This window comes from Pristiophorus japonicus, chromosome 15, assembly GCF_044704955.1.
Source record: "Pristiophorus japonicus isolate sPriJap1 chromosome 15, sPriJap1.hap1, whole genome shotgun sequence".
Classification (NCBI taxonomy): domain Eukaryota; kingdom Metazoa; phylum Chordata; class Chondrichthyes; family Pristiophoridae; genus Pristiophorus; species Pristiophorus japonicus.
The window spans coordinates 97,579,242-97,606,549 of record NC_091991.1 but is presented as its reverse complement, the minus strand read 5'-3'; the positions used below and the strand labels follow the sequence as shown (position 1 = coordinate 97,606,549).

Sequence of the window (27,308 nt, the reverse complement as noted above, 5' to 3'; positions counted from 1 at the left end):
TCAATCTCCCCCTTCCCCCTCCAATCAATCTCCCCTTCCCTCCCCCCTCCCCCCCATCAACCCCCCCTCTCCAATCAATCTCCCTTCTCCTCCCCCTCCACATCTCCCCTCCCCTCCCCTCCATCACATCTCCTCCCCTTCCCCCTCCATCAATCCCATCCCCTCCCCTCCAATCAATCTCCCCTTCCCCCCCCTTCATCAACTTCCCCCCCTCCAATCAATCACCCCTCCACCAATCAATCTCCCCCATCAACCCCTCCCTCATATCAACCACTCCCCCACCCTCATCAACCCCCCTTCTCCCCCATCAACCCCCCCTTCTCCCCATCAACCCCCCCTTCTCCCCCATCAACCCCCCTTCTCCCCCATCAACCCCCCCTTCTCCCCCATCAACCCCCCCTTCTCCCCCATCAACCCCCCCTTCTCCCCCATCAACCCCCCCTTCTCCCCCATCAACCCCCCCTTCTCCCCCATCAACCCCACCCTCCCCATTACACCCCATCGCCCATCACCCACCCCCCCACCAAATCAACGCCGCCCCGCATCCACCATCAACACTGGGCTCTGCTGACCAGGATTTGTTGCCGTCTGCCCTCTAGAACATCATCACATGACCTGCTGTATAAACATTTATAGCAGTTTACTTGTGTAAATATGGCAGATTTCTGTGCACACCTACATGTACTTAGTGATTTGATCAATGGACCTACCTGGGTAGGATGTGCTCGAGGGACTGTGTGTTTACAACAGTGATTATGCTCAGGTTAGGAAGATGTGCGTTCCCTCTTTTTGTACAAGGGCACTATGTGTCATCATCGTAGGCAATCCCTTGAAGTGAGGATGACTTGCTTCCACGCCAAAAAGGGATGAGTTCACAGGTGTTTCAATGAAGGACCTAATATTCCAGATCCCGAACTACATCTTGGAGGCTGGAAGATGCCTGTGTGTGGATTTTTTTAACGTATGGTGGCCGTTGCACACCAGCCACCACATGGGCTTGACAGAGCTAGGTCTTGGTCCAGTGGCAAGGATTACCCTAGGCGACTGGAGACCAGCTCTGCTGCACGGACCGAGCACGCACATATCGCAGTGTGGACTGGTCTGTGCTGCCCCTGGGACTCAGACTCACGCCTCTCCTGGGCCCCCCAAAAAATTGATTCTGTTCACACTTGCATTGCTATTCTAACCAGAGGGAGCAGCGTGCGGTGGCATACCAGTGCAGGACGGCAACGGCTGCAAAGTCAGGTCGCTGATTGCAGTGCGGGCAGGCACAGCACTATGTGTAAGTGCTGTTTTGGTGGGCAGGCATCTTGCTGGATATTGGATCGTGGTATTCTGGCATGAATTTGCACTAAATGTTAATGATGGAAATACCAGAACTCTGGATTGCTTCCAGCTCCCCTGTAGAGAACAACTGTTCTTCTGATCGATTTCAAATCAGATGTTCTCAGAGAGGCTTGGGATTTGGCTTGTCAACTGTCTGATGGGTGAGTGCAAACTATAGTGATTGTATTTATTCTTGCAGTGAATGTGTAGGTTTTACAAATGTATCCAAATCCCCTCAGTGATGCTCATGGTTGTAAGCATAAGGTTTGTAACCTGAGAATCTGCAAGACCAGAGCCTTAGGAGTGTGTTGATTTGAATTGCTGAAAAGCTAATTTGACAATTTGGAAGGACAGACAGAAAGAAAAAGGAGGTGGGATAGCACTGTTAATAAAGGATGAGATCAGTGCGTGAGTGAGAAACGATATTGGTTCAGAGGATCAAGATGTTGAATCAATTTAGGTGGAGATAAGGAATAATAAAGGCAAAAGTCGCTGGTGGGTGTAGTCTATAGGCCCCCTAACAGTAGCTACACTGTTGGACGGAGTATAAATCAAGAAATAATGGGGGCTTGTAAAAAAAGGAACGGCAATAATCATGGGCAATTTTAACCTTCATATTGATTGGACAAAGCAAATTGGCCAGGGTAGCCTTGAGGAAGAGTTCATAGTGTATCCGGGATAGTTTCCTTGAACAGTACGTTGCTGAACCAACCAGGGAGCAGGCTCTCTTAGATCTGGTACTATGTAATGAAGCAGGATTAATAAATGATCGCGTAGTAAAAGATCCTCTAGGAATGAGTGACCATAATATGGTTGAGTTTCAAATTCAGTTGGAGGGTGAGAAAATTGGTTCTCAAACCAGGTTCCTTAAATAAAGGAGACTACAAAGGTACGAGGTCAGAGTTGGCTAAAGTGGACTGGGAAAATAGACTAAAGTATGGGACGGTTGATGAGCAGTGGCAGACATTTAAGGAGATATTTCATAACTCGCAACAAAAATATATCCCAATGAAAAGGAAAGACTGTAAGTCAAGGGATAACCATCCGTGGCTAATTAAGGGATGGTATCAAACTGAAAACAAGGGCATACAATGTGGCCAAGACTAGTGGGAGGTCAGAGGATTGGGAAACTTTTAAAAGCCAGCAGAGAGTGACTAAAAATGATTGAGAGGGAAGATAGATTATGGAAGTAAACTAGCACGAAATATAAAAACAGATAGTAAGAGTTTCTACAGGTACATAAAAAGGAAAAGAGTGGCTAAAGTAAATGTTGATCCCTGGAGGATGAGACTGAGGAACTGATAATGGGGAACAGGGAAATGGCAGAGACATTGAACAAATATTTTGTATCGGTCTTCACGGTAGAAGACACTAAGAACATCCCAATTATGGATTATCAAGGTAGGGAGGAACTTAATACAATCACCATCACTACTGAAGTAGTACTAGGTAAAATAATGGGACTAAAGTTGGACAAGTCCCCTGGACCTGATGCCTTACATCCTAGGGTCTTAAAAGAAGTAACTGCAAAGATAATGGATACATCGGTTGCAATCTATCAAAATTCCCTGGATTCTGGGGAGGTCCCAGTAGATTGGAAAACCGCAAATGTAACTCCCCTATTTAAAAGCGGGGGCAGACAAAAAGCAGGAAACTATGGACCAGTTAGCCTAACATGTGTCGTTGGGGAAAATGTTGGGAGTCCATTATTAAGGAAGCAGTAGCGGGACATTTGGAAAAGAATAATTCGATCAAGCAGAGTCAGCATGGTTTTATGAAAGGGAAATCATGTTTGACAGATTTGCTGGAGTTCTTTGAGGATGTAACGAGCAGGGTGGATAAGGGGGAACCAGTGGATATGGTGTATTTGGATTTCCAGAAAGCATTCGATAAGGTGCCACATAAGAGGTTACTGCACAAGATAAAAGTTCATGGGGTTGGGGGTAATATATTAGCATGGATAGAGGATTGGCTAACTAACAGAAAACAGAGAGTTGGGATAAATGGGTCATTTTCCAGTTGGCAAACTGTAACTAGTGGGGTGCAGCAGGAATCGGTGCTGGGTCCTCAACTATTTATAATCTATATTAATGACTTGGATGAAGGGACCAAGTGTAATGTAGCCAAGTTTGCTGATGATACAAAGATGGGTGGGAAAGCAAATTGTGAGGAGGACACAAAAAATCTGCAACGGGATATAGACAGACTAAGTGAGTGAGCAAAAAATTGGCAGATGGAGTCTCGTGGGAAAATGTGAGGTTATCCAATTTGGCAGAAATAATAGAAAAGCAAATTATAATTTAAATGGAGAAAAATTGCAAAGTGCTGCAGTACAGAGAGACCTGGGGGTCCTTATGCATGAAACACAAAAAGTTAGTATGCAGGTACAGCAAGTAATCAGGAAGGCAAATGGAATGTTGGCCTTTATTGCAAGGGGGATAGAGTATAAAAGTAGGGAAGTCCTGCTACAACTATACAGGGTATACACCTGGAATACTGCGTACAGTTTTGGTCTCTATTTAAGGAAGGATATACTTGCATTGGAGGCTGTTCAGAGAAGGTTCACTAGGTTGATTACGGTGATGAGGGGGTTGACTTATGAAGATAGGTTGAGCCTATAACATTGGAGTTCAGAAGAAAGCGGTGATTTATTGAAACTTATAAGATAATGAGGGGGCTCAACCAGGTGGATGCAGAGAGGATGTTTCCAGTCAGGGGAAACTAAAACTAGGGGGCATAGTCTTAGAATAAGGGGCCACCCATTCAAAATTGAGATGAGGAGAAATTTCTTCGCTGAGGGTTGTAAATCTGTGGAATTCTCTGCCCCAGAGAGCTGTGGAGGCTGGGTCATTGAATATATTTAAGGCAGAGATAGACAAATTATTGAGCGATAAGTGAGTAAAGGGTTATGGGGAGTGGGCAGGGAAGTGGAGCTGATTCCATGATCAGATCAGCCATAATCTTATTGAATGGCGGAGCAGGCTCGAGGGGCCAAATGGCTGATTCCTGCTCCTATTTCTTATGTTCTTATGACACGGAAGAGGAAAAGAGAGAGGAAGAAAATTAATCTGAGATCAGTAAAGAGATACCAGAGCAGCTGTAGTCTTCAGTGAAGCGGGAGATCATTGGACAAGGGTCCAATCCCATTCCAATTTTAATATACATTCTGTTGTGTATGGAGAAAGAGTCAGACTGAACACTGTGAGCTCAAAGTAGAGTGTGACCGTAGTCTTTTATTGCAGGTCTCCAACCTGTGAAGCCTCCTTATGGAATCCCTTATGGAAGGCATTATGGGATCCCTTGGGACTCTCGGGAATGAGCCCTCTGGTGGCTGTACAGAGTAAATATAAGTCCACATATATAATAACACTCCCCTCCCCCCCCCCCCCCCCCCCGCCCCGCCCTAAAGTCAATCGTGTAACTATTTACAATGTGAGTCGATCTGGGGCCCTTCTTTCCCCGGTTGATCGTCTCGGTGTGAAAGCTGGTGTTGTTGAATCATTTGTTGGGCCCTCGCTGGGCTGCTGTGCAGCTGGCCTTGCTGGGCTGCCTGGTGTGTTGGGCCCTGCAGGGCTGCTGTGGATGATGGGTTCTGCTTCGTGGTCAACCGTGGTGTCGGTTGCCACTGGTGTGTGTTTGTTGGGGGATCAAAAAAGGTAGGGTCCAAGGTGGGTTGCTCCGGGTAGTCCGTGAATCTGAGTTTGATTTGGCCCAAGTATATCCGGTGAATGAGTCCATTTGAAAGTTTGACTCGAAACACCCTGCTCCCCTCTTTGGTCACAACAGTGCCGGGAAGCCACTTGGGACCTTGTCCATAATTTAATACAAATACAGGATCATTGATTTCAATCTCACGTGACACATTTGCGCTATCATGGTATGTACTTTGTTGAAGCCGCCTGCTCTCTACCTGTTCATGTAGATCAGGGTGAACTAATGAGCCTTTCATGAACAGTTCAGCAGGTGGGATCCCAGTGAGTGAGTGGGGTCTCGTGCGGCAGTTAAGCAGGACTCGGGATAGGCGAGTCTGCAGTGAGCCTTCAGTTACCCTCTTCAAGCCTTGCTTGATGGTTTGCACTGCTCTCTCTGCCTGACCATTGGACGCTGGTTTAAACAGGGTAGATGTGACATGTTTGATCCCGTTACGGGTCATGAATTCTTTGAACTCAGCACTGGTAAAACATGGCCAGTTGTCGCCCACCAGGACATTGGGTGGCAAACATGGCCCGCAGGCTTTCAGTGGTGGCAGTGGACATGCTAGCCGACATTATCTCACATTCAAACCACTTGGAGTACAACCACAAGTAACATTTTACCCAAGAACGGGCCTGCATAGTCGACGTGTACCCTAGACCACGATTTGGAGGGCCAAGACCATAAACTTAGCGGCGCCTCCCTGGGTCCATTGCTTAACTGTGAGCATGTATGACATCTGTGAACGCAGGACTCTAAGTCCGCATCGATACCGTGCCACCACACGTGGGATCTGGCTATCGCTTTCATCATCACGATGCCTGGGTGGGTACTGTGGAGGTCATTGATGAAGGTGTCTCTGCCCTTCTTGGGGACCACTACTCAATTGCCCCATAGAAGGCAGTCTGCCTGTATAAACATTTCATCTTTGCGCCGCTGGAACGGCTTTATCTCTTCCTGCATTTCCACTGGGACACTGGACCAACTCCCATGAAGCACACAGCTTTTGACGAGAGATAATGGGCCCAAGTTTCCACATGATTTGCGCCTGATTTTTAGGAGCAACTGGTGGAGAACGGACTATCTTAGAAATCGCAATTCTCCACATGTTTTTTTTCTGCAGTTCTAGTCAGGTAGAACAGTTCTACTTTGGAACAGAATTTTTTCTTCAAAAGGGGGCGTGTCCGGCCACTGACGCCTGATTTGAAAGTTTCCACAGTGAAAACGTACTCCAAACTAAAGTAGAATGGAGCAAGTGAAGATTTTTGTAGAACTGAAAAAACCTGTTCTACACATTAAAAAATCAGGCGCAGGTTACAAATTAGGCGTCCAGAACGAGGTGGGGGGGGGGGGGGGGGGAGGGAAGGGAAATCATTAAATTCTACAATAAATCCTTATTTATACTTCTACAAATATTATACAAATAAATCCAACCTGAATAAACATTTATAAACAAAGAAAAGATTAAATAAACCATCTTCCTACCTGTGAAAGTGCTTCAGGCAGGCCTTTCGGGACCGAAGGCTGAATGGGCCGGCCCGAGACTTCAGGCAGGGCCCGTCCCTAGCACCAGATTTACAGGTTGGGTCGGGTCGGGGAGGTTCGGTTCGGGGGGAGGAGAGAGAGAGAGAGAGAGAGAGAGAGAGAGGGGTCGGGTCGGGTCCAGTTGGGGAGCGCGAACAGGAGCGTGGGTCGGGTCCAGTCGGTGGGGCGGGGAGCGTGAACAGGAGCTCAGGTCGGGTCCAGTCGGGGGGGGGGGGGGGGGAGCGGGTGTCGGGTCTGGTCCGGGGCGGGTGTCGGGGGTGGGGGAGGGGGGAAGCAGGAGCTGGCCGTGGGAGGAGCCTTATTCACGCAGCCCCAGTGAGGCCATTCGGCCAGGGCTAGGGGCTGCGTGCTTCGGGCCCCTCCCACACAGTTCGGCGCCTGGAGCTACTGCACTTGCGCGCCCACTGTAGCGCGCATGTGCAGAGGTCCCGGCACTGTTTTCAGCGCAGGGACCTGGCTCCGCCTCCCTACAGCTCGTGCTGCACTGCGCCGAGGACCAGAGGACCTGCAGGGAGGTGGAGAATATGGAGAATTTTTTTAGGCGCACTTTGTGGCGCGAAAAACGGGCGTCTAGGTCGGGACTGCGCCGTTCTAGCCCGCGTGTGGAAATTTGGGCCCAATAAAGGGACCTGGCTTGTCCAGGTTTTGATCTGCCGGGCAGAGCCGGGTGATTACTCACACTTTCATTCTTCCATAACCATGGCTAGATCTGTGGGCTGTGCCATTTCCACCCCAGTGGTGGGCAATGGCAGCCTACTAAGAGCATCGGCGCAGTTTTCTGTGCCTGGCCTGTGGCGGTTGGCGTAGTTGTATGCGGACAACGTGAGCGCCCATCTCTGGATGCGGGCCGATGCGTTGGTATTCATCCCTTTACTCTCGGAAAACAGGGATATAAGTGGCTTATGGTCAGTTTCCAATTTGAATTTTAGCCCAAACAGGTATTGATGCATTTTCTTTACCCCATAGACACATGCCAATGCTTCTTTTTCAATCATGCTGTTGGCTCTCTCGGCCTTAGACAGACTCCTAGATGCATAAGCAACCGGTTGCAGTTTCCCGAAATCATTAGCTTGTTGCAATACACACCCGACGCCATATGACGACGCATCACATGCTAGTACCAAACGCTTGCATGGATCATACAACACAAGCAATTTGTTTGAGCATAACAATTTTCTCGCTTTTACAGAGGCATTTTCTTGGCTTTTGCCCCAAACCCATTCGCCCCCTTTTTGTAGTAAGACATGCAATGGTTCTAGCAGGGTGCTGAGACCCGGTAAGAAGTTACCAAAGCAGTTCAACAGTCCCAGAAACGACCGCAGTTCCGTCACGTTCTGTGGCCTTGGTGCGTCTCGATTGCCTCCGTCTTTGCATTGGTGGGCCTGATGCCATCCGCCGCAATCCTCCTTTCCAGGAACTCCACTTCAGGCGCCAGGAAAACACACTTCGATGATTTTAACCTGAGCCCCACGCAGTTGAGTCGACTAAGAATCTCTTCCAGGTTCTGCAGGTGCGCGACTATGTTCCGACCTGCGACCAAGATGTCATCCTGGAAGACCACGGTGTGCGGGACCGACTTCAGTAAACTTTCCATGTTTCTCTGGAATATCGCCACCGCTGATCGGATTCCAAACGGGCATCTGTTATAAACAAAAAGACCTTTGTGCGCGTTGATGCAGGTGAGGGCCTTCGATGATTCCTCCAGTTCCTGCGTCATGTAAGCTGAAGTCAGATCCAGCTTCGTGAACGTCTTTCCTCCCGCCAGCGTTGCAAAGAGGTCGTCGGCTTTTGGTAGTGGGTATTGGTCCTGCAGGGAGAAACGATTGATAGTTACTTTGTAATCGCCACAGATTCTGACGGTGCCGTCTCCCTTGAGGACTGGGACAATAGGACTGGCCTACTCGCTGAACTCGATCAGTGAAATGCTGCCCTCTCGTTGCAGCCGGTCTAGCTCGATCTCTACCCTTTCTTTCATTATGTAAGGTACTGCTCTCGTCTTGTGATGGATGGGTCGCGCCCCCGGAATTAGGTGGATCTGCACTTTTGCTCCTTGGAATTTCCCGATGCCTAGTTCGAACAGCGAAGGAAATTTGTTTAAGACCTGGGCTCACGAAGTGTCGTCAGCGGGCGATAGCGCTCGGACATCGTCCCAGTTCCAGCGTATCTTTCCCAGCGTGGGACCATCGTCCGGTACCACCCAGAGTGGTAGCTTGTACACCGCTCCATCGTATGAGACCTTTACGGTAGCACTGCCGATTACAGAAATCAGTTCTTTAGTACAAGTTCTTAGTCTCGTGCGAATTGGAGTTAAGACTGGCCTTGAGGTCTTGTTGCACCACAGCCTTTCGAAAGTCTTTTTGCCCATGATGGACTGGCTCGCGCCCGTGTCCAGCTCCATTGACACCGGGAGTCCATTTAGTTCAACATTCAGCATTATCAGGGTACAATTCATGGTGAATGTGTGCACCCAATGTACCTCTGCCTCCTCTATTTGAGGCTCTGGTTCGTAGTGATCCTCCATGGATCTGTCCTCCTCTGCAACTTGGTGCTTTGCAGGTTTAACAGGCTTAGCAGCTCGCCTGCACACTTGTTGGAGGTGTCCCATTGTTCCACAGCCCTTGCAAACGTATCCTTTGAATGGGCATGAATGGAAACTCTGATCACCCCCGCAGCGCCAACAAAGTGTTAATGGCCTTAATGGTGGACTCAGACATCTGCGGACGTGTAGCTGCAGGTACATTACAATTCGAAAACAATATCATTTTGTTCACAGTACTTGTAGCAGCACTTGTGTGCTGAGAGATTTGCTTAGTATTGTCACTGGTGGCAATGAACGCCTGGGCTATTGTTATGGCCTTACTCAAGGTTGGGGTCTCTTCAGTCAAAAGCTTGCGAAGTAACTCGCCACTTCCTGGCCTTCAGACCTTTTGTAGGTGTAGAACCGGTACCTTGCCATCAGAACGCTTTCCTTCGGGTTCAAATGCTCTCGGACCAGTGTGCACAAATCGTCGTGCGATTTCTCCATGGGTTTCGCTGGAGTGAGCAGATTCTTCATGAGGCCATACGTTGGTGCCCCACAGACGGTGAGGAGAATCGCCCTTCGTTTGGCAGCGCTCTCCTCCCCATCTAGCTGGCCACGAAGTATTGGTCGAGTCGCTCCACAAAAGTTTCCCAATCATCTTGCTCCGAAAATTTCTCCAGGATGCCCACTGTTCTCTGCATCTTTGGGATCGCTATCTCGTCGCCAGTTGTTGTGTATGGAGAAAGCGTCAGACTGAGCTCAAAGTAAAGTGTGACCTTAGTCTTTTATTGCAGGTCTCCAGAGTGCATCTCTAACCTGTGAAGCCTTCTTAAATACCTGTGCTCCCAAGGGATTATGGGATCCCTTGGGACTCCGGGGAATGAGCCCTCTGGTGGCGATAGAGTAAATACAAGTCCACTTATATAACACATTCAGTCCACAGTTTTAGTCTAATGCCAGTATAAATGAGTCTGTCCATGTCTATAATCCAAATTGCCTTCATAAACTTGTCTTGCTGTAATTGAAGACTCCTGCCAATGGTGGTGCTGGTTTACCAGTGTGACAAGTTTATGTAGTCCGTTTCCATTATATACAGGGACAGGAATTTAGAATGAGAAAATGTGACTACGCTGCTGCAGGATCTTCTTGTATGCCTGCTGCATAGATTTCATGTCCACAAACTTTGCTTCCTGTTGTCATGTTTTTTGGTCAAATATGTTTTGACAACTTTTCTGTTGTAACTATCACAGTTTCTTGCTAAACCAATGAAATTGCTTTATGCTTTATGAAAATATGTCTGCCACTTTTTTCCACAAGTGCTGAAATTTCTAATGTCCAAAATATTTTTTTAATTGTTACATATTTCATGGTAATTAAACCATAATTTGTGATTTTAGGAGTTTTAGTTTTTGCTTCGAGGTCTTGAGTCTCTCGAGCCCTAACTGTATTCTCATCGTATAACAGTTGAAGGGGAGCTTTTCAATCACAACTGTGCAGTCTGAGCCTTTTTTCAGAACTGTAAGAAGGCTGTCTTCTCAGACCTGTCAATCTTCCAAATATGAACCCCTCCAGGACAAAATACACCATGAAGAACAATACCTGTGATTGCGACTGCTTTTTAACAATTGGAAACAAAACCACTTGTTTATGGAGAATAAATTGGTAATGGAAAATTCAATTTAAAAAGAAATCTCACTTTGCACCCTTTTTGAGGCTAAGAAAATTTTATTTATATTTTAAAACTGTATAAAGGATGAATTTTTGAGCATTTTATGAGGTAACTTTTGTTTGTCTACAAATGAAAATAGGAACAGGATAAGGCCATTCAAGTCCTCAAGCCTGTTGTACCATTCATTTAGGTCATGGCTGATGTGTGCCTCAACTTCATTTACCTGCCTTTGATCCATATCCCTTGATACCCTTACCCAACAAAAAATGGTTCCGTTTTGACAATTTCAAATGAACTCCAGCATTCACTGCCTTTTGGAGGGAAAGTGTTCAAGATTTACACTACCCTTCGTGTGAAGAAATGCTTCCTGGTTTCACTCCTAGGAATCAGAAAATTTGTGCTTAACACAGGCATATAAAAAGATGCAAAGCCACTGATGCTGGGATATCAAGGGGCTGCAGAGATTTCAGGGAAGCAGGCTAATGGGTGCAAACACAATGGGGAGAGGTGTTGGCCTGATGGCTAAAAAGGGTCCCCTTCTGAGACCCCCTTCCCCCACAGGCCTGCGTCTTTCTCTCTTTTTTTTGTGTACACTCGCTCTTTCTATCTCTTTTTAAAAATCTTTCTATCTTTTTCTACTCTTTCTCTCCCTTGCCCCTCACCCCCACATTCCTGTAATATTGTGTCCCAAACCTGTACCTTCTGTGTTACTTGGTGGATTATAATACTGTGCACCAATGCTGTACCTTCCTGTATGTCTTCAAAATGGGAATATGGGACTGGATGATAGGATTATTTGTGAAAAACAGTTGTGCAATAAGAAATTATGCTGCATTGTTTACCGATATTTCCATTCCAGTGATCATTCAGTTTAGGGTAGTAACTAAGTGCAGAGTAACCAAGATGTCTGCAAAACTTGGAGTTCTTTACTGCCATTAGATTGCATCTGATCTATGTAGGTAATAGGTGGGAATTGTATTCACTGATTGTCTCCCATGCAGCTGAGGCCAAATTCACTCCACCACCCCCAACGGTCCCTTTATACACAGCCTTTCCCAATTGTGAAGCTGTGGGAAGAGTTCCCGGAGTTTCGGATGTTACCATATTGCACAAGTCGCTGGCCTTGCCAAGTGAAAGGTAGAATCGGTTTACTGTATGATGCCGGCGGTACTGGATTTAAGCTAAGACTGAGATGGACACACTGGTTCTTGGTCCTGTCGTGATGCTGTGCCAAGGTTTAGCAGTGCTTGACCCTCTCTGTGTACTGAGTGGGTGTACATCTGTATTTTGTGTTCTGTGTTTCAGCTGTGTACGAGTGGAGGAGCATCAAGCCGTGGACATTGACTTGTACCACTGTCCAAACTGTGCTGCATTACACGGGGTCTCCCTGAGTGAGTATATCCTGCAAACCTTTGCAAAAAAACATCCTGTAATGCAAATTGTCTTTTTTTTTTTAAACCTTTTTTGATTGTTGACTGGTGACGCTCATTCTTTCAATTCCTCACCATCCTGAATTTGAAATGTTTTCTATTTAAAAAAAGATGAAGAAGTCTTTGCACGATGGGTTTTCCAGTCCTTTCCTGGCAGTGTCCTTGCTGTTGAGCCAGGCTCTGCTTGCGTTTGTGTTCTTCTCACCTGATAGAAATAGGGCAGCACTTTACAGTGGGATTAGCCCCACTTGCAGGCACCAGTGTTGAACCTGGCCCAGTAAGTGAGCTATTGGCATGGATTGCGCCTGGGATTGGTAGCTCACTAGTGCTCAAGAGGTCTGCATAGAGCAGGATTAAACGCAGTGCACTTAAACAGAGTGTTTTATTTGGAAAGAGTGGGAATTCAGAGAAGAGAAGAAGGAGTTTCTGCTTTTTGTCTAAACTGCTTATAGTGCTTTGTGTTACAGGTGTTGATTTCTGGATTCTTTTACCTCAATCTGGTTCAGCAAAATTACTGAAACGAATACCGTTTGTGCTTTAAACAAAGCAAGCTTTTATTTCAAAAGCAAATCCAGATCGGGGACTTTATCAGACAGAAGGAATGCAAGTCTGTTCGAACGCACTCACTTCCTACGGACAAAGTGACGTTACATTGTAAAGGCACGATGGTTATACATTTTTGGCAAAAGATAACAAGATAGGGCTAGAGTGATATCCTAGTCCAGCCTATCCTCTTAGATCCTTCTTTCCCTTTGTCCACTCATAAGCCGACCTAAGTATGGTCTGATTTTAAACAAAGACCTTCTGTTAATGTTTCAGGTTAATAACATGATTTAATAAGACCTTGAGGTTTTTCTGCAAGCTGTGGGTTTTGTTTCAATATGTGTTAGTGTTGTAACATTTCGCAGTCTCGAGTCTGAGATGTCATGGCTATTCCTCCATGAATTCTTTGTTAGCTTATACTGTCCCTTTACAATTCCCACGTTCTCAACTTCAATGTGTCTATACATTTTTAAACATTCACATTCCCCCCTTTTATCATTCCATGATAACACTTAGGATCATTCTAGGAGTATCGCATTCATCCGTTCACACTCTATTTCCTGAATCATATTGTTGTTAGTGTCGAGTAGTTATTTAGTTCGTTGGATCATAACTTGGGAGCCCTTGACCACAAGAGGGTTTGCTAACCTTGTCATCATTATTTTACAACAAAGGTTAAGGCAACCAACAATTAGATAGGATCTCCAAGATCCATCTGATAGCCAATCAAACCAGCTAGATCCTTCTGCTGGTGTGGATAACTTCTTCACCTTCCTTCTTATGTGATCAGCGAGATTGGTTATGTTTTCTGAACTATCAGGAATGTAAGGATCTGAATGTTGCACTATCAGGGCACACGTTCCCCCTTTCTCAGCTAACAGGTAATTGAGGGCCATTCGGTTTTGTAATGCTACGGTCCTTATTGCTACCATTTCAGCTGTGATGCCCTCCAGAGCTTCAACAGTATTGTATTGGCACCCCTCCTCTCGTGCTAGTTTGGCTCTGAATCCATCTGACAGTCTCAGTTAGGGTTAGTGGAACGGGGCGCAAAGGAATTACCCCTTTGGAATGTATAGGGAATGTGAACACACCCAACATCTTTTGCAGAGGAGGTCTCTAGCCATCAAGTTACAGTCCAGATTGGTTGTGATAACAAATCGATGTTCCACCGATTCTTCCTGGTAACCCATTTTAACCGGTTCTGACACTGGGAATGTCGAGATTTGTCCCAGGAATCCTGAAAGTTCCTGTGTTTCAGTAGAGGCAGGGAGTTTAAGCTTTGATTGTACAGAAGACATGAAGGCTCCCGTATCTATCAAAAAGGGTCGCCACTCATTCAGAATTTTTAACAATATCATTGGTTCGTCGTCCGGGGAGGATCCCTGCACAATCAAGCTGCGTAGTCCATCGGGGGACAATTGACCAAAGGGGTTGTTCTGGGAGAAGTTAGTGTAAGATCCTCCTCTTTCCCCCCCCCCTCCCCCCCCCTTGCCTCCCTCCTCTTCCTCCTCTTCCTTTTCCACGCTGGCGGTAGGGGCAATTTTTATTCCAATGTCCTTCCTGCCCACACATAAAGCATTCATCTCGTCTTTCCCAGCCCCGACCTCTTCCCATACCAGGCCGGGGACAGTAGGGCGGTCCGTAATTAGCAGGGCCCAGGCCATTTGGGTGTTTGATATAACCGTATCCCTGTTTATCCACCCAACCCTGCACGCAATACTGCGGTTCCATCTGGTATCCCCTTGGGTCGGGTTTTGGTCCTTCCACCCGAGGCGGCTCTTCCTTTCTAGTCACGTATTCAGTCTTGACCCGGGTTGGGGGCGCACCTCCCCCCTCTCCTTTCTTTTCCTGCCAATAATATTTAACCGCCCTTTCCATCTGGGCTTTACTATTATCTGCCCAATTATTTGTCCGGATAGCGTGAGCAACCGAATAGGGCAGGCACTGAAGTAGAATAGCGCAGAATTGAGGAGAATCCTCTCCTGCCCTGAAGGCATCATCTCCTGATTGACTTCTGTATATTTCAATCGGCAGTTTCTTCACGCTTGGGTTTAGTTTCTAATACTGTGGCCATACTGATGGGCTTCTGAAGGGTCGTGGTGAGAGAATTAAAGATAGCGTTTAGGCGATCCTGGATATCGTTGGGGTGAGCAACCAACAATGCATCATGAGTAGCACGTCCTAGGTGAGTTAGAAATCGGGTGTGTTCAGTTGGGCTCAAGGTTTGCTTTACCAAGGCCCACAGGTCCCTTGATTCTGCATTATAAACTGAAATAGTTGTTCGAAGATCACAGACATCTATAGTGGGGTGGTCTGCAGCTTGTTGTGCATCAGGGTTTGGCATTGGTCTGACAGGGAATTGGTGTCGGGACTTTGGGATCTTGGAAATCATTTCTAGGTCGGAGGATGTTTCGGAGCTGTCTGACTGCTTGACAGTTCTGCGTCTCGATCGGCGGGGATGTTTGCTATGTCTTTCACAATTTGGACTGGTTGATTGACTAGAAGATTTACGGGACTGTCTGTGATATCGAGATATAGTTCTGCCCTTTCGAGTGTGAGATCTGGTCCTTTCGGCTATATTGCTTGTGAACTGGGGATCCGAATCACTATCAGAGGATGAGGAGTCAGTTTGGGTTTGTTGCTTTGGTGGTATGGGTTATTTTTAACTCCTCTCGCCGGAGTGTAAGGTGGAGGGTGTTGGGAAGAGGACTGGAGCAAGGGGCCAGGGGGTGCGGGAGGCGCCGTTGGGCGTTGAGTCAGTGACCACTCATCAATTTCATCATCAGCCTCGGTTAACACAAAGCCAGCCATTTGACTACGTAGTCGGTCAATACCTTTCTCAGAGGTCCCAGAGGATCTCTTAGTAAGTTTCTCGTGTGCACATTCTTTTTTTTTAAGACGTCTACAGTTTTAACAGGTGTTCCCTCTTTCAATGAGAGTCCCAATTTAATAGCATTTATTTGCCAACTTGACAGAAGTGATGCATCTTTTAATTTTTGACAATCCCTGTGCTTTTTTTGCTACCTCTACGCTTCTAGTGCCACCTAGAGGCCACTGGTCATCTAATAATTTGTTCAGGGCTCCTGATAATTTTCGAAAGTCTTCAGCTCTTTTAGGGAATTCCTTACAACTTTTGTAGCGGACTATCCGCATCCATTGTTTTATCCAACTGATTACCCATTTTCATGCTGCCCCTCGTATTTAAACTGACTCTAATTACCGTGTCGTTATGCGTTCGCGTCGTCGTGCGATTTGAACAAACTTAAAATAAACACAGACTTTACTGAAACTAACACTGACTTTGAACAAACTCAAAATAAACAGACTTTACTAAAACTAACACTGACTTCCGCGTCGCCCCGCGGTTCGCGTCGTCGCGCGATTTGAAACACTTAAAATAAACAGACTTCCGCGTTGCCCCGCGGTTCGCGTCGCCACGCGATTTAACAAACTTAAAATAAACACATACTTACTGAAACTAGCACTGACTTCGGCATCACCCCGCGGTTCGCGTTGCTGCGCGTTCGCGTCGGCCGACGTTCACTCTGCCGCGCACTCACACCGCCGCACGTCGCTACGCGTTTCACGCTGCTGCGCGTCTGCGTCGGCCCACGTTCACTCTGCCGCGCGCTCGCGCCGCTGCACGTCCCACGCCGCTGCGCGTTCGCGCCGCCGCGCGCTTATCTAGCCCTACCTTTCGAGTTGCTGCGTGATTTAAATTCAATCAGTGCCTAGACGGGCCAAGTGATATACGAGGTCGACGTCACACCTGACTTGAACACCTATCCTCTATTTAATTTCCCATAAGCCTTACTTAATTCCCTGTGAGCCTAATTTTCTAAATTTGATTTCTTATGAGCCTTATTTAATTTCTTTTAGTCTCCAAATTTCCCTATCCTTTCGCGTCACTGCGCAGTTTAAATCCAATCAGTCAATGAAAGCCCTAATTTAATGGAGTTTTTCTGCCAACTGGACAGGAGTGATTTTTTTAGACTGCAGTGGAATTTTTCTCATAATTTAAAATCTCAGAACATTTTTTTTTAGCACCTATTTAGTACGTTACTTTTTTTTGTCTTTTCCATAACTAGAGAGAAGTCTGGCACGTAGGCTGTGGACTGCTTTTCGTTATCTCAATTGTTCCAGCCTCAAGGTCGTGTTATTTAATATAATTTTTTTTGAATCCTTTTGAATCCATCTCAGTTGTTTTGCTGTGCCTTCTCTGAATGTTTTCTTTCGACAAGTAAGTGAGCATGTTAAATCCTTTTTTTAACCACCGGGACCATATATTTTTTTCTTTTTTTTTTTACTCAACAAACCTATCCTTTGTGCATTTCCTGGCTCCGTAACTTATCATCCGAATATACGTAATTCAATAAGGTTCACACTCTTAAACTTCCCACATACAGGACAACACTACGAAGGGTTAAAAAAACTTTCATTCTGTTTGGAAAAAGTAGGTGGAGCTAAAACAAACCACAACTCCCCGGCTTTTTTTTACAGTAAAAAATCACAGAAGCATTTCTCATTTAAACAGACATTCACAAGAGTCTCTTTTCTTTCCTATTAATTTTTGGATCCATGATTGATCATCTATCCCTATCTAGCTCTATCTATAACCTATCTTTCCAAGTCGTCGCTTGGTTTGCGTCATCGCGCAATTTCCCTACCTCTATCCCTATTCTAAGTTTGAAAGGTATTCACCAGATTGTCCTGGATCTCGTTCAGACACTACCTGAGAACCAGCGAGTGGCTAAACTTTCCTCAGACTTTTGAAACCGAGGGAAACTGGAGCAGTATTGAAATCATACTCACTCCAGTGGCCACTTTCCCCTCGTCTCGTCCAAGGCTAGTCTGGCTCTTAATTCGCAAGTTTTCGGCAGTCGTCCGTTGAGATCCCACTTCTGACACCAAATGGTGATTTCTGGATTCTTTTACCTCAATCTGGTTCAGCAAAATTACTGAAGCGAATACCGTTTGTGCTTTAAACAAAGCAAGCTTTTATTTAAAAAGCAAATCCCGATCGAGGACTTTATCAGACAGAAGGAATGCAAGTCTGTTCGAACGCACTCACTTCCTACGGACAAAGTGACGTTACATTGTAAAGGCACGATGGTTATACATTTTCGGCAAAAGATAACAAGATAGGGCTAGAGTGACATCCTAGTCCAGCCTATCCTCTTAGATAAATCTTTCCCTTTGTCCACTCATAAGCCGACCTAAGTATGGTCTGATTTTAATCAAAGACCTTCTGTTAATGTTTCAGGTTAATAACATGATTTAATAAGACCTTGAGGTTTTTCTGCAAGCTGTGGGTTTTGTTTCAATATGTGTTAGTGTTGTAACATTTCGCAGTCTCGAGTCTGAGATGTCATGGCTATTCCTCCATGAATTCTTTGTTAGCTTATACTGTCCCTATACAATTCCCACGTTCTCAACTTCAATGTCTCCATACATTTTTAAACATTCACACAGGTAGATATTTAATTTCATTATCCATAACTTACTTTCGATCAATTAAGTAATCAAGAAACTAAACTGTAAACTACGTTCCTTAAAAACAAATATAATTCACTACAACAAGGTCACATAGGGATGGCAGTGCAAGTGGTGATGTGCAGCATGTGGGAGTTTGTGGAGAGCATTGTGATCCCGGACAACCACGTTTGCAGTAAGTGCCTGCATCTTGAGGAACTTCAGCTCAGAGTTGTTGAGCTGGAGTCTGAGGTGCAGACATTGCGGGGCATCAGCGAGGGGGGAGGGGGGAGAGTTTCCTGGACACTTTGATCCCGGAACCAGTCACACCCCTTAGTTTAGGTAGTGATACAGGTCTGGTTAGTGGACAGGAGGGTTTGACTGCAACTCGGGCAGGTAAGGGGACCCCAGGTGCAGTGCTGGAGAAGCCTCGGCATTTGCCTTTATCCAACGGGTCTGAGATTTTTGCTGCCTGTGTGGATGAGGGAAAGGCCTGCAGGATGGATGTGCAGGCTGACCATGGCACCATGGTGCAGGAGGCCATTCAAGGGGGGGAGTGAAAGGGATTGTAGTTGTGGTCGGGGACAGTATAGTCCGAGGGATAGATACTGTTCTCTGCAGCTGCGACCTGGAGTTCTGAAGGTTGTGTTGCCTGCCCGGTGCCAGGGTTAAAGATGACATCTCACGGCTGGAGAAGAACTTGGAGTAAGGGGAAGATCCAGTTGTCGTGGTCCACATAGGAACCAACAACATAAGTAGAACTAGGAATGAGGTTCTGCTGGCATAGGGATAAGCAGATTAGGCGGTAAAATGTGTGGCTGAGTGGTTTGGAGGTGGGGCTTTTGCTTTGTGGAGCACTGACTCTTTCTCCAGTACTGGGGAAAGAGAGAGCTGTTCCGTTGGGTCGGGCTCCATTTAAACTGGGCTGGAACCAGTGCCCTGGCAAATCGAGCAGTAGATAGGGCTTTAAATTAATTAAGTGGTGAGGGGAGGTGGGAGGATTCAGGAAATAGTAAATTTAAAATCAGCAAGAGAAATGTCAAGGCAGCAGAGCAGAATTTGGGGAAAAATAAGCAGAGTGGGTCAGGAAGGGTCAAAGTAACAAAGGTAATAGGGCATCAGTGACTGAGGTGACATCAGGGAAAAATAGAAAAAAGTTGAAGCTAAAGGCACTGTTGGCTGGATTTTCGGCTTTGCCGTTTTCGGGGCGAAAACTGAGGTGGGGTGAGAAATTTAGCATCCAATTAATGTTTGCACTGTGTGGAGCAACTTTCATCATTTGGCTAAAAGTGGGAACCTCGCCAACTAAAGCGTGGGGCCGGGAGTGCTCCAAGTGAGGCCTTGGGAAGGGAAAAAAAACATAATTCACACACACATTCAAAAAACATAGGCAACGCCCTTGCAACACAAATCACTACAAAAATATAAAAGAATAAAAACTGGAACGTACCTTTTTTGGCGTTTATCCAGCGTTTGTGTGTTTCGGGGTGTGCGGGTCGGGTGTTTGTCTCAACTTCTGCCGGTATCACAGAGAGCCTTTAACGCCCGTGCAGCTCTCCCTGACGGTGCTTCTAAGCACCGCCGCAAAAACCAACTGGAGGATCGCGCCCGGACGCAAAAGAGCTCACTGCCCCAGTTTTCGCTGCGGAGGATCAAAAACCGGGTCTTAAACGACCCAAAAATCTAGCCCCGTATCTGAATGCGTGAAGCATTCGCAACAAAGTAGATGAATTAATAATGTAGATAGAAATGAATAGGTTTGATCTAATAGCCATTATGGAGAAGTGTTTGCAAAGTGACCACAGTTGGAAACTAAATATTCCAGGATACTTAACTTTAATGGAAAAGGAGGAGGGGCAGCCCTGATAATAAAGGATGGGATAAAGACAGTAGAGAGAAAAGATCTTGGCTCCGAAAATCAAGAAGTAGAATCCGTTTGGGTGGAACTAAAAAACAGCAAAGGACAGAAAACATTGTTTATAGGCCCCCAAACAGTAGTGGTAATGTAGGGCAGAGTGTAAATCAGGAAATCAGAGGGGCATGTAACAGGGGTAATACAGTAATCATGGGGGACTTTAATCTACATACAGACTGGGCAAACCAAATTTGCAGTAATAGTGTGCAGGACAAATTCATGGAATGTATACAAGATAGTTTTCTAGATCAGTATGTTGAGGCACCAACAAGGGAACGGGCTGTTTTAAATCTAATGCTGTGCAATGAGAAAAGATTGATTAATCACCTTGTAATACAGGGGTCTTTAGGGAGGTGACCATAAAATGATAGAATTTTATATCAAGTTTGAAAGTGATTTTGTTAAATCTGAAACTAGTGTCTTAAATCTAAACAAAGCAAACTACGTAGGCATGAAGGGCAAGTTGGCTAAGGTAGATTGGGAAACTACATTAAAAGGATGACGGTAGACAAGCAATGGCTAGGCATTTAAAGAACTAATACATAATTTACAACAAACATACATTCCTTTTAAGGCACAAGAACCCCACAGGAAAAGTGGTCCACTCGTGGCTAACAAGAGAAGTTAAAGATGGTATTAGATGAAAGGAAGAGGTTTATAATGTTGCCCAAAAGGCAGTAGGCTTGAGGATTGGGAGGGTTTTAGAATTCAGCAAAGGAGGACCAAGAAATTGATGAAGTGAAAATAAAATGAAAGTAAACTAGCGAGAGACATAAAACCAGACAGTAAACGCTTCAATAGGTATGTAAAAAGGAAAAAATTAGCAAAAGTAAATGTGGGTTCCTTACAGGCTGAGACAGGACAAATTATAATGGGGAACAAGGACATGACAGAGAAATTAAACAGATACTCTGTGTCTGTCTTCACGGAAGACAGGAAAAACCTCCCAGAAATAGTGGAGAACCAAAGGTCTAGTGAGAATGAGGAACTGAAAGAAATTAGTAATGGAAAACAATAGTACTGGAGAAATTAATGGGACTGAAAGCTGATAAATCCCCTGGACCTGATGGCCTACATCCTAGGGTTTTGAAAGAGGTGGCTGTAGACAAAGTGTGGATGCATTGGTTGTCATCTTCCAGAATTCCATAGATTCTAGAATAGTTCTCACAGATTGGAAGGTAGCAAATGTAACCCCGCTATTTAAGAAAGGAGGGAGAGAAAACGGGGAACTACAGACCAGTTAGCCTGACATCACTAGCAGGGAAAATGCTAGACTCTATTAAGGGCGTGGTAACGGGGCACTTAGAAAATAATAATAGGATTGGGCAGAGTCAACAGGGATTTACATAAGAACATAAGAAATAGGAGCTGGAGTAGGCCATTTGGCCCCTTGAGTCTGCTAATAAGATAATGGCGGATCTGATTTATGAAAGGGAAATCATGTTTGACAAATCTGATGGAGTTTTTTTTTGAGGCTGTAACTAGCAGAATAGATAAGGGGGAACCAGTGGATGTGGTGTATTTGGATTTTCAGAAGGCATTCAATAAGGTGCCACACAAGAGGTTATTGAACAAAATTAGGGCTCATGGGATTGGGGGTACTATATTAGCATGGATTGAGGATTGGTTAATGGACAGAAAACAGAGTAGGAATAAATGGGTCAGTTTCGGGTTGGCAGACTGTAACTAGTGGGGTACGCAAGGATCAGTGCTTGGGCCCCAGCTATTCACAATCTATATCAATCATTTGGATGAGGGGGGAGGAGGGTGTGTGGTGGGGGGGGAGGTGTGTGTGTGTGTGTGTGTGTGTGGGGGCGCGCGAGTGGAGGGAAAGTGGATGTGTGGGGAGGGGCTGTGGGCGAGTGGGGGGGGAAGGTGGGTATGGGGTGGGATGAGTGGAGTGGAGGGAAGGTAGGTGTGGGCCAGGTGGGGGTGGGAAGGTGGGTGTGTGGGGGCTAAAGGGATCAAGGGGTATGGAGAGAAAGCGGGAATGATCAGCCATGATCATATTGAATGGTGGTGCAGGCTCGAAGGGCCGAATGGCCTACTCCTGCGCCTATTTTCTATGTTTCTATGAGAGGACCAAATGTAATATATCCAAGTTTGCTGATGATACAAAGCTAGGTGGGAATGTAAGTTGTGAAGAGGATGCAAAGAGGCTTCAAGGGCATATAGACAGGCTAAGTGAGTGGGCAAGAACATGGCAAATGGAATATAATGTGGAGAAATGTGAAGTTAACCACTTTGATAGAAAAGCAGAATATTTTTTAAATGGTGAGAGATTGGGAAATGTTGGTGTTCAGAGGGACCTGTGTGTTCTCGCACACGAATCACTGAAAGTTAACACGCATGTGCAGCACGCAATTAAGAAAGCCAATGGTATGGTTGGCCTTTATTGCAAGAGGATTTTAGTATAAGACAAAAGACATCTTATTGCAAGTATATCATCATCATAGGCAGTTCCTCGAAATCGAGGAAGACTTGCTTCCACTCAAAGTAGCTGTACAGTCCAATGCAGGAATTGCAGTCTCTGTCACAGTTGGGGCACAACAGTGGTTGAAGGAAAGTGTGGGTGGGGTGTCTGGTTTGCCGCACGCTTGATTTCTGCATGTTCTCAGCAACGAGACTCGAGGTGCTCAGCGTCCTCCCGGATGCACTTTCTCCACTTAGGGCGGTCTTTGGCCAGGGACTCCCAGGTGCCGGTGGGGATGTTGCACTTTATCAATGAGGCTTTGAGGGTGTCCTTGAAACGTTTCCTCTGCCCACCTGGGACTCGCTTGCCTTATAATAGTTTCGAGTAGAGCGTTTGCTTAGGAAGCCTTGTATCAGGCATGTGAACGACGTGGCCCGCCCAACGGAGCTGGTCGAGTGTGGTCAGTGCTTTGATGTTGGTGATGTTGGCCTGATCGAGAACACGGATGTTGGTGCTACTTCTCCAGGGGATTTGCAGGATCTTGCGGAGGCAGCGCTGGTGCTACTTCTCCAGCGCTTTGAGATGTCTGCTGCATATAGGGCCATGGTGAGACCGCACCTGGAGTATTGTGTACAGTTTTGGCCTCCTTACCTAAGGAAGGATGTACTTGCCATAGAAGGGAGTGCAACGAAGGTTCACCAGACTGATTCCTGGGATGGACTGATTGCCCTATGGGGAGAGATTGAGTAAATTAGGCTTATATTCTCGAGTTTAGAAGAATGAAAGGTGATCTCATTGAAACATACAAAATTCTTGCAGGGCTTGATTGGGCAGATGCAGGGAGGATGTTTCCCCGGGCTGGGGAGTCTAGAACCAGGGGTCACAGTCTCAGCTAGGACTGAGATGAGAACAAAATTCTTCACTGAGGGTGGTGAATCTTTGGAATTCTCTACCCCAGAGGGCTATTGCTGGGACCCCAGCTATTTACAATATACATCAATGATTTAGGATGGCAGGACTGACATATGAGGAGAGACTGGATCGACTGGGCCTTTATTCACTGGAGTTTAGAAGGATGAGAGGGGATCTCATAGAAACATATAAAATTCTGATGGGACTGGACAGGTTACATGCAGGAAGAATGTTCATGATGTTGGGGAAGTCCAGAAATAGGGGTCACAGTCTAAGGATAAGGGGTAAGCCATTTTGGACTGAGATGAGGAGAAACTTCTTCACTCAGAGTTGTTAACCTGTGGAATTCCCTGCCGCAGAGAGTTGTTGATGCCAGTTCATTGGATATATTCAAGAGGGAGTTAGATATGGCCCTTATGGCTACAGTGATCAAGGGGTATGGAGAGAAAGCTGGAAAGGGGTACTGAGGTGAATGATCAGCTATGATCTTATTGAATGGCGGTGCAGGCTCGAGGGGCCGAATGGCTTACTCCTGTTCCTATTTCTTATGTTCTTATAAGGGACGGGAAAACTGTATGTTGCTGTCAGTCAGCAGCTGAAAGGGATTTTGAAAGAGCAGGAATAAAGTGTCCAGGTTCAGGGATGTCGGCGATCAGTCGAGAGAGCGCTAGGGCACCTTGGTTTTTGGTCGGTGGAGACTTTACTGGACCATATTCGTGAGAGAAAGCTCATGCTCAGGTGGGCACGACGACCTATTGGAGAGTTGAAGGGGAGGCTTGCCACAAAGTCACCAAACATGCAAATGCCAGCAACATACACTCCAGGATCTGGCAGCATGGGGCACAGTCTTGCCAAGGGGAGGCAGGAAGTTCCAGTACCCCACAACGCTTCTCCCACACCAGCAACCTTTGTGGCTCGTGATACACCGAGGGCTCTAGATGTGCCCTGAGTGGCGTGGGACCTGGTAGTGGTGTTCAAAATAAGGGATGTCCCCTGACCTTGCCTAGTTTAGTGGGATCAGCAGCAGAGATCCCAGGTGGATGCACCCCAGCCTCTCTGCCCCAAATTGTGAATGTTGGATTGAGTATTTGTTGGGATGTGTGAGCAGTTTATAGTTTCTGTCACTCCAAATTTGCCTTTGCTTCAGTTCAGCTGGTTCACAATGCAGGCCAGTGGCAGGATTTATTCCTGTAGATATTTGACTGAACCTCATCCACAATTTTCTGCTTTGCTCTTTTATTCAGTGAAGAAACGGAAGAACTGGCACCGACACGACTACACCGAGACGGCAGAATGCGTTAAACTGATACAGGCAGGGACACCAGTCTTCATCAGAGAGCTCCGAGCCCGGCACTTTACCAGGTATGGGAATCCTTTGATAGTCTGGTGTAGTTCTATGGGCTCAATTTTCCCCAAGCCCGTTTTCTGGCGTATTGTCAGAGTTACGCCCGTTTTTCTAGGCCAGAAATGCGGCAGAAATAATTTGCCAAAGTTTCTCCGATGTATAATTTGAATTTGGTGCCGCGCAGCATGTCCAGTCCCCTCGGGGGGCGGAGCTTGCTGTCTGCGCCGAAAAACAATCCCGCACCTTCAGAGTATGCGCAGGAAAAAAAAGTAACGTTTCTGATGTCGTTCCAATGGACGCGCGTGCTCAGTACAGCTCCGAGTTGGCAATCGGCCATTGTTAAAGAGCCAGTTGTGTGTGTGAGAACGTTGGGAAAATCGCAGCTGCAGCAATACAAGATGCAAAGTGGTGCAAGGACCAATAATTTCTTACAGGAAGAAGTGGAGGCATTAGTCACTGTGATTGAGAACAGATGGCAGGAGCTGGACACATAAAAGTTCCACCCAAAGAAATGATGAAACGCTGGAACCAAGTTGCAGAAGATTACTGCGCAGTGGTGACCACCACGAGGTCCTGTCAGTGTAAAAAGTGGCAGGACCTTGGTCAAGTAGTCAGTGTAAGTAATATTTTAATTTATTCAATGGAATTGCAATTGTAAATCTGACCATCTGTATGTCCCAACTAACCGAAAGACACCTTTTTTTAAAAAAAAAAAATTAAAAAAAAATTAGGTTTTCATCTTTGCAGAGGAAGGTGGCACATAATAAAAGGGAAAGAACTCGAACAGGAGGAGGCCCAGCAACTCTGTACCCACTGACACCATTGGAAGAGAGGGTCGCTGCTTTTATGGGTTCTGCCGGGACAAAAGCAACCAGCACTGCACAAGCTGGGTCCACACTCGAGGGAGAGGGTAAGTCCTGCAAATTTATCATGGTCCTTTAAATCAGCCTGCTTCCTGGCCTGCGCTGTGTGAGCCTACTCATACCACCCATCATGCCCCCTCCTCTGCTGCTAACCATTTGTCTGTTCTGTTACATTTTGCAGAACGTGAGGCCAACCCTGACGATGCTGAAGAAGATTCAGATGAGGACGAGTGTGAAGAGGAGAACATCTTCCAATCCAACCCTCCAGACCAACATGGGGGGGAGGGGGGGGGGATGCAGCGCCCGCCGTTTTATTGACTTTGGAGGAGGTGCTGTTCATTGCGGTGACAGCCCCCTCTGTATCTCGTGGTTTGAGGTTTCACACCTTCCGAGGCTGCGGGTCCCAGTGATGTCGTGCAGCGAGCTACATCCAGGGCCCCACCATCCCAGGCTGCAGGTCCCAGTGGTGGGGTGCAGCGAGCTACATCCAGGGCCCCACCATCCCAGGCTGCAGGTCCCAGTGGTGGGGTGCAGCGAGGCACACCCAGGGCCCCACTGTCCCAGGCTGCAGGTCCCAGTGGTGGGGTGCAGCGAGCCACACCCAGGGCCCCACTGTCCCAGGCTGCAGGTCCCAGTGGTGGGGTGCAGCGAGCCACACCCAGGGCCCCACCATCCCAGGCTGCAGGTCCCAGTGGTGGGGTGCAGCGAGGCACACCCAGGGCCCCACCATCCCAGGCTGCAGGTCCCAGTGATGTCGTGCAGCGAGCCACATCCAGGGCCCCACTGTCCCAGGCTGCAGGTCCCAGTGGTGGGGTGCAGCGAGGCACACCCAGGGCCCCACTGTCCCAGGCTGCAGATCCCAGTGGTGGGGTGCGAGCTGCACCCGTGGGGAGGAGGGGAAGGAGAGCTCGACCGCATTCTCCTGAGGTGCAGGATCTAACAGATGTGGTTCAGATGATGTCATTGACTGCGGAGAGCATTGACCTTACCCAGTCACTCCTGGATACCATCAGTGGGGTGAGTGATGAGGTAGCGGGACTGTTGGGAGAAATAACAGCAATGACACGAGAAATGGGAACGATATCTGGGACCATCAGTGAGGGAATAGTGACCATGAGGGAGGGAATGTCAGAGGTAGTGCAGACCACGTCACTGACCATGAGGGAGGGAATGTTGCAGGTCGTTGAGACACTGTTTGGGTGCATGAGGGACGGCATGTTGGAGTTAGCTGCTGCAATAAGGGAACACACCCAGACCCCGCGCCCATTGACACAATCGACTGTCTCTCCCACTCCAATCCGCACACCAGTCTCTGAAGAGCCCAAAGCCGGGCCCTCCAATTGCCGCTTGGGCCTTCCCAACTAGCCGCCTGCCGCCCCCCACCCCCTCAAGAGGTGCGCGGTACCCGAGATCTTGGTACCAAGCCCAGAAACACTGCCACCTCCTGCGGGCAGGGGTGGTGGAGAGTCCAAGACCAAGCGCAGCGGGTGGTCTTAGAATAAGGGGGAGGAGAGATGGGGGAGTGCAGCCTTTTGTAAGTTATGTAAATTTACAAGTTTAAAAGTTTGTAAGTGATCTTAAAGAGTGATCTTAAAGTAAAGTTTGATACAAGAATAATTTTATTAAAGTTACTGTTAAACTTCTGGAAAAAAATGTAACAT

The 27,308-nt window shown here is 46.8% G+C and overlaps 1 protein-coding gene across 3 annotated transcripts in view; it reads left to right on the top strand.

The window, feature by feature from the left end:
• Nucleotides 1-27,308, top strand: part of LOC139280923 (lysine-specific demethylase 7B-like) — a 458,954-nt gene that overhangs the window by 3,257 nt on the left and 428,389 nt on the right. For 2 of the 3 annotated variants that reach the window (XM_070900731.1, XM_070900733.1), the window contains exons 2-3: nt 12,060-12,145; nt 24,684-24,801. In XM_070900731.1, coding sequence (XP_070756832.1) covers nt 12,060-12,145; nt 24,684-24,801 — 204 coding nt within the window. Of the gene's footprint in view, nt 1-1,396; nt 1,488-12,059; nt 12,146-24,683; nt 24,802-27,308 lie in introns of all 3 variants that reach the window. The other variant, XM_070900732.1, reaches the window with a different exon arrangement.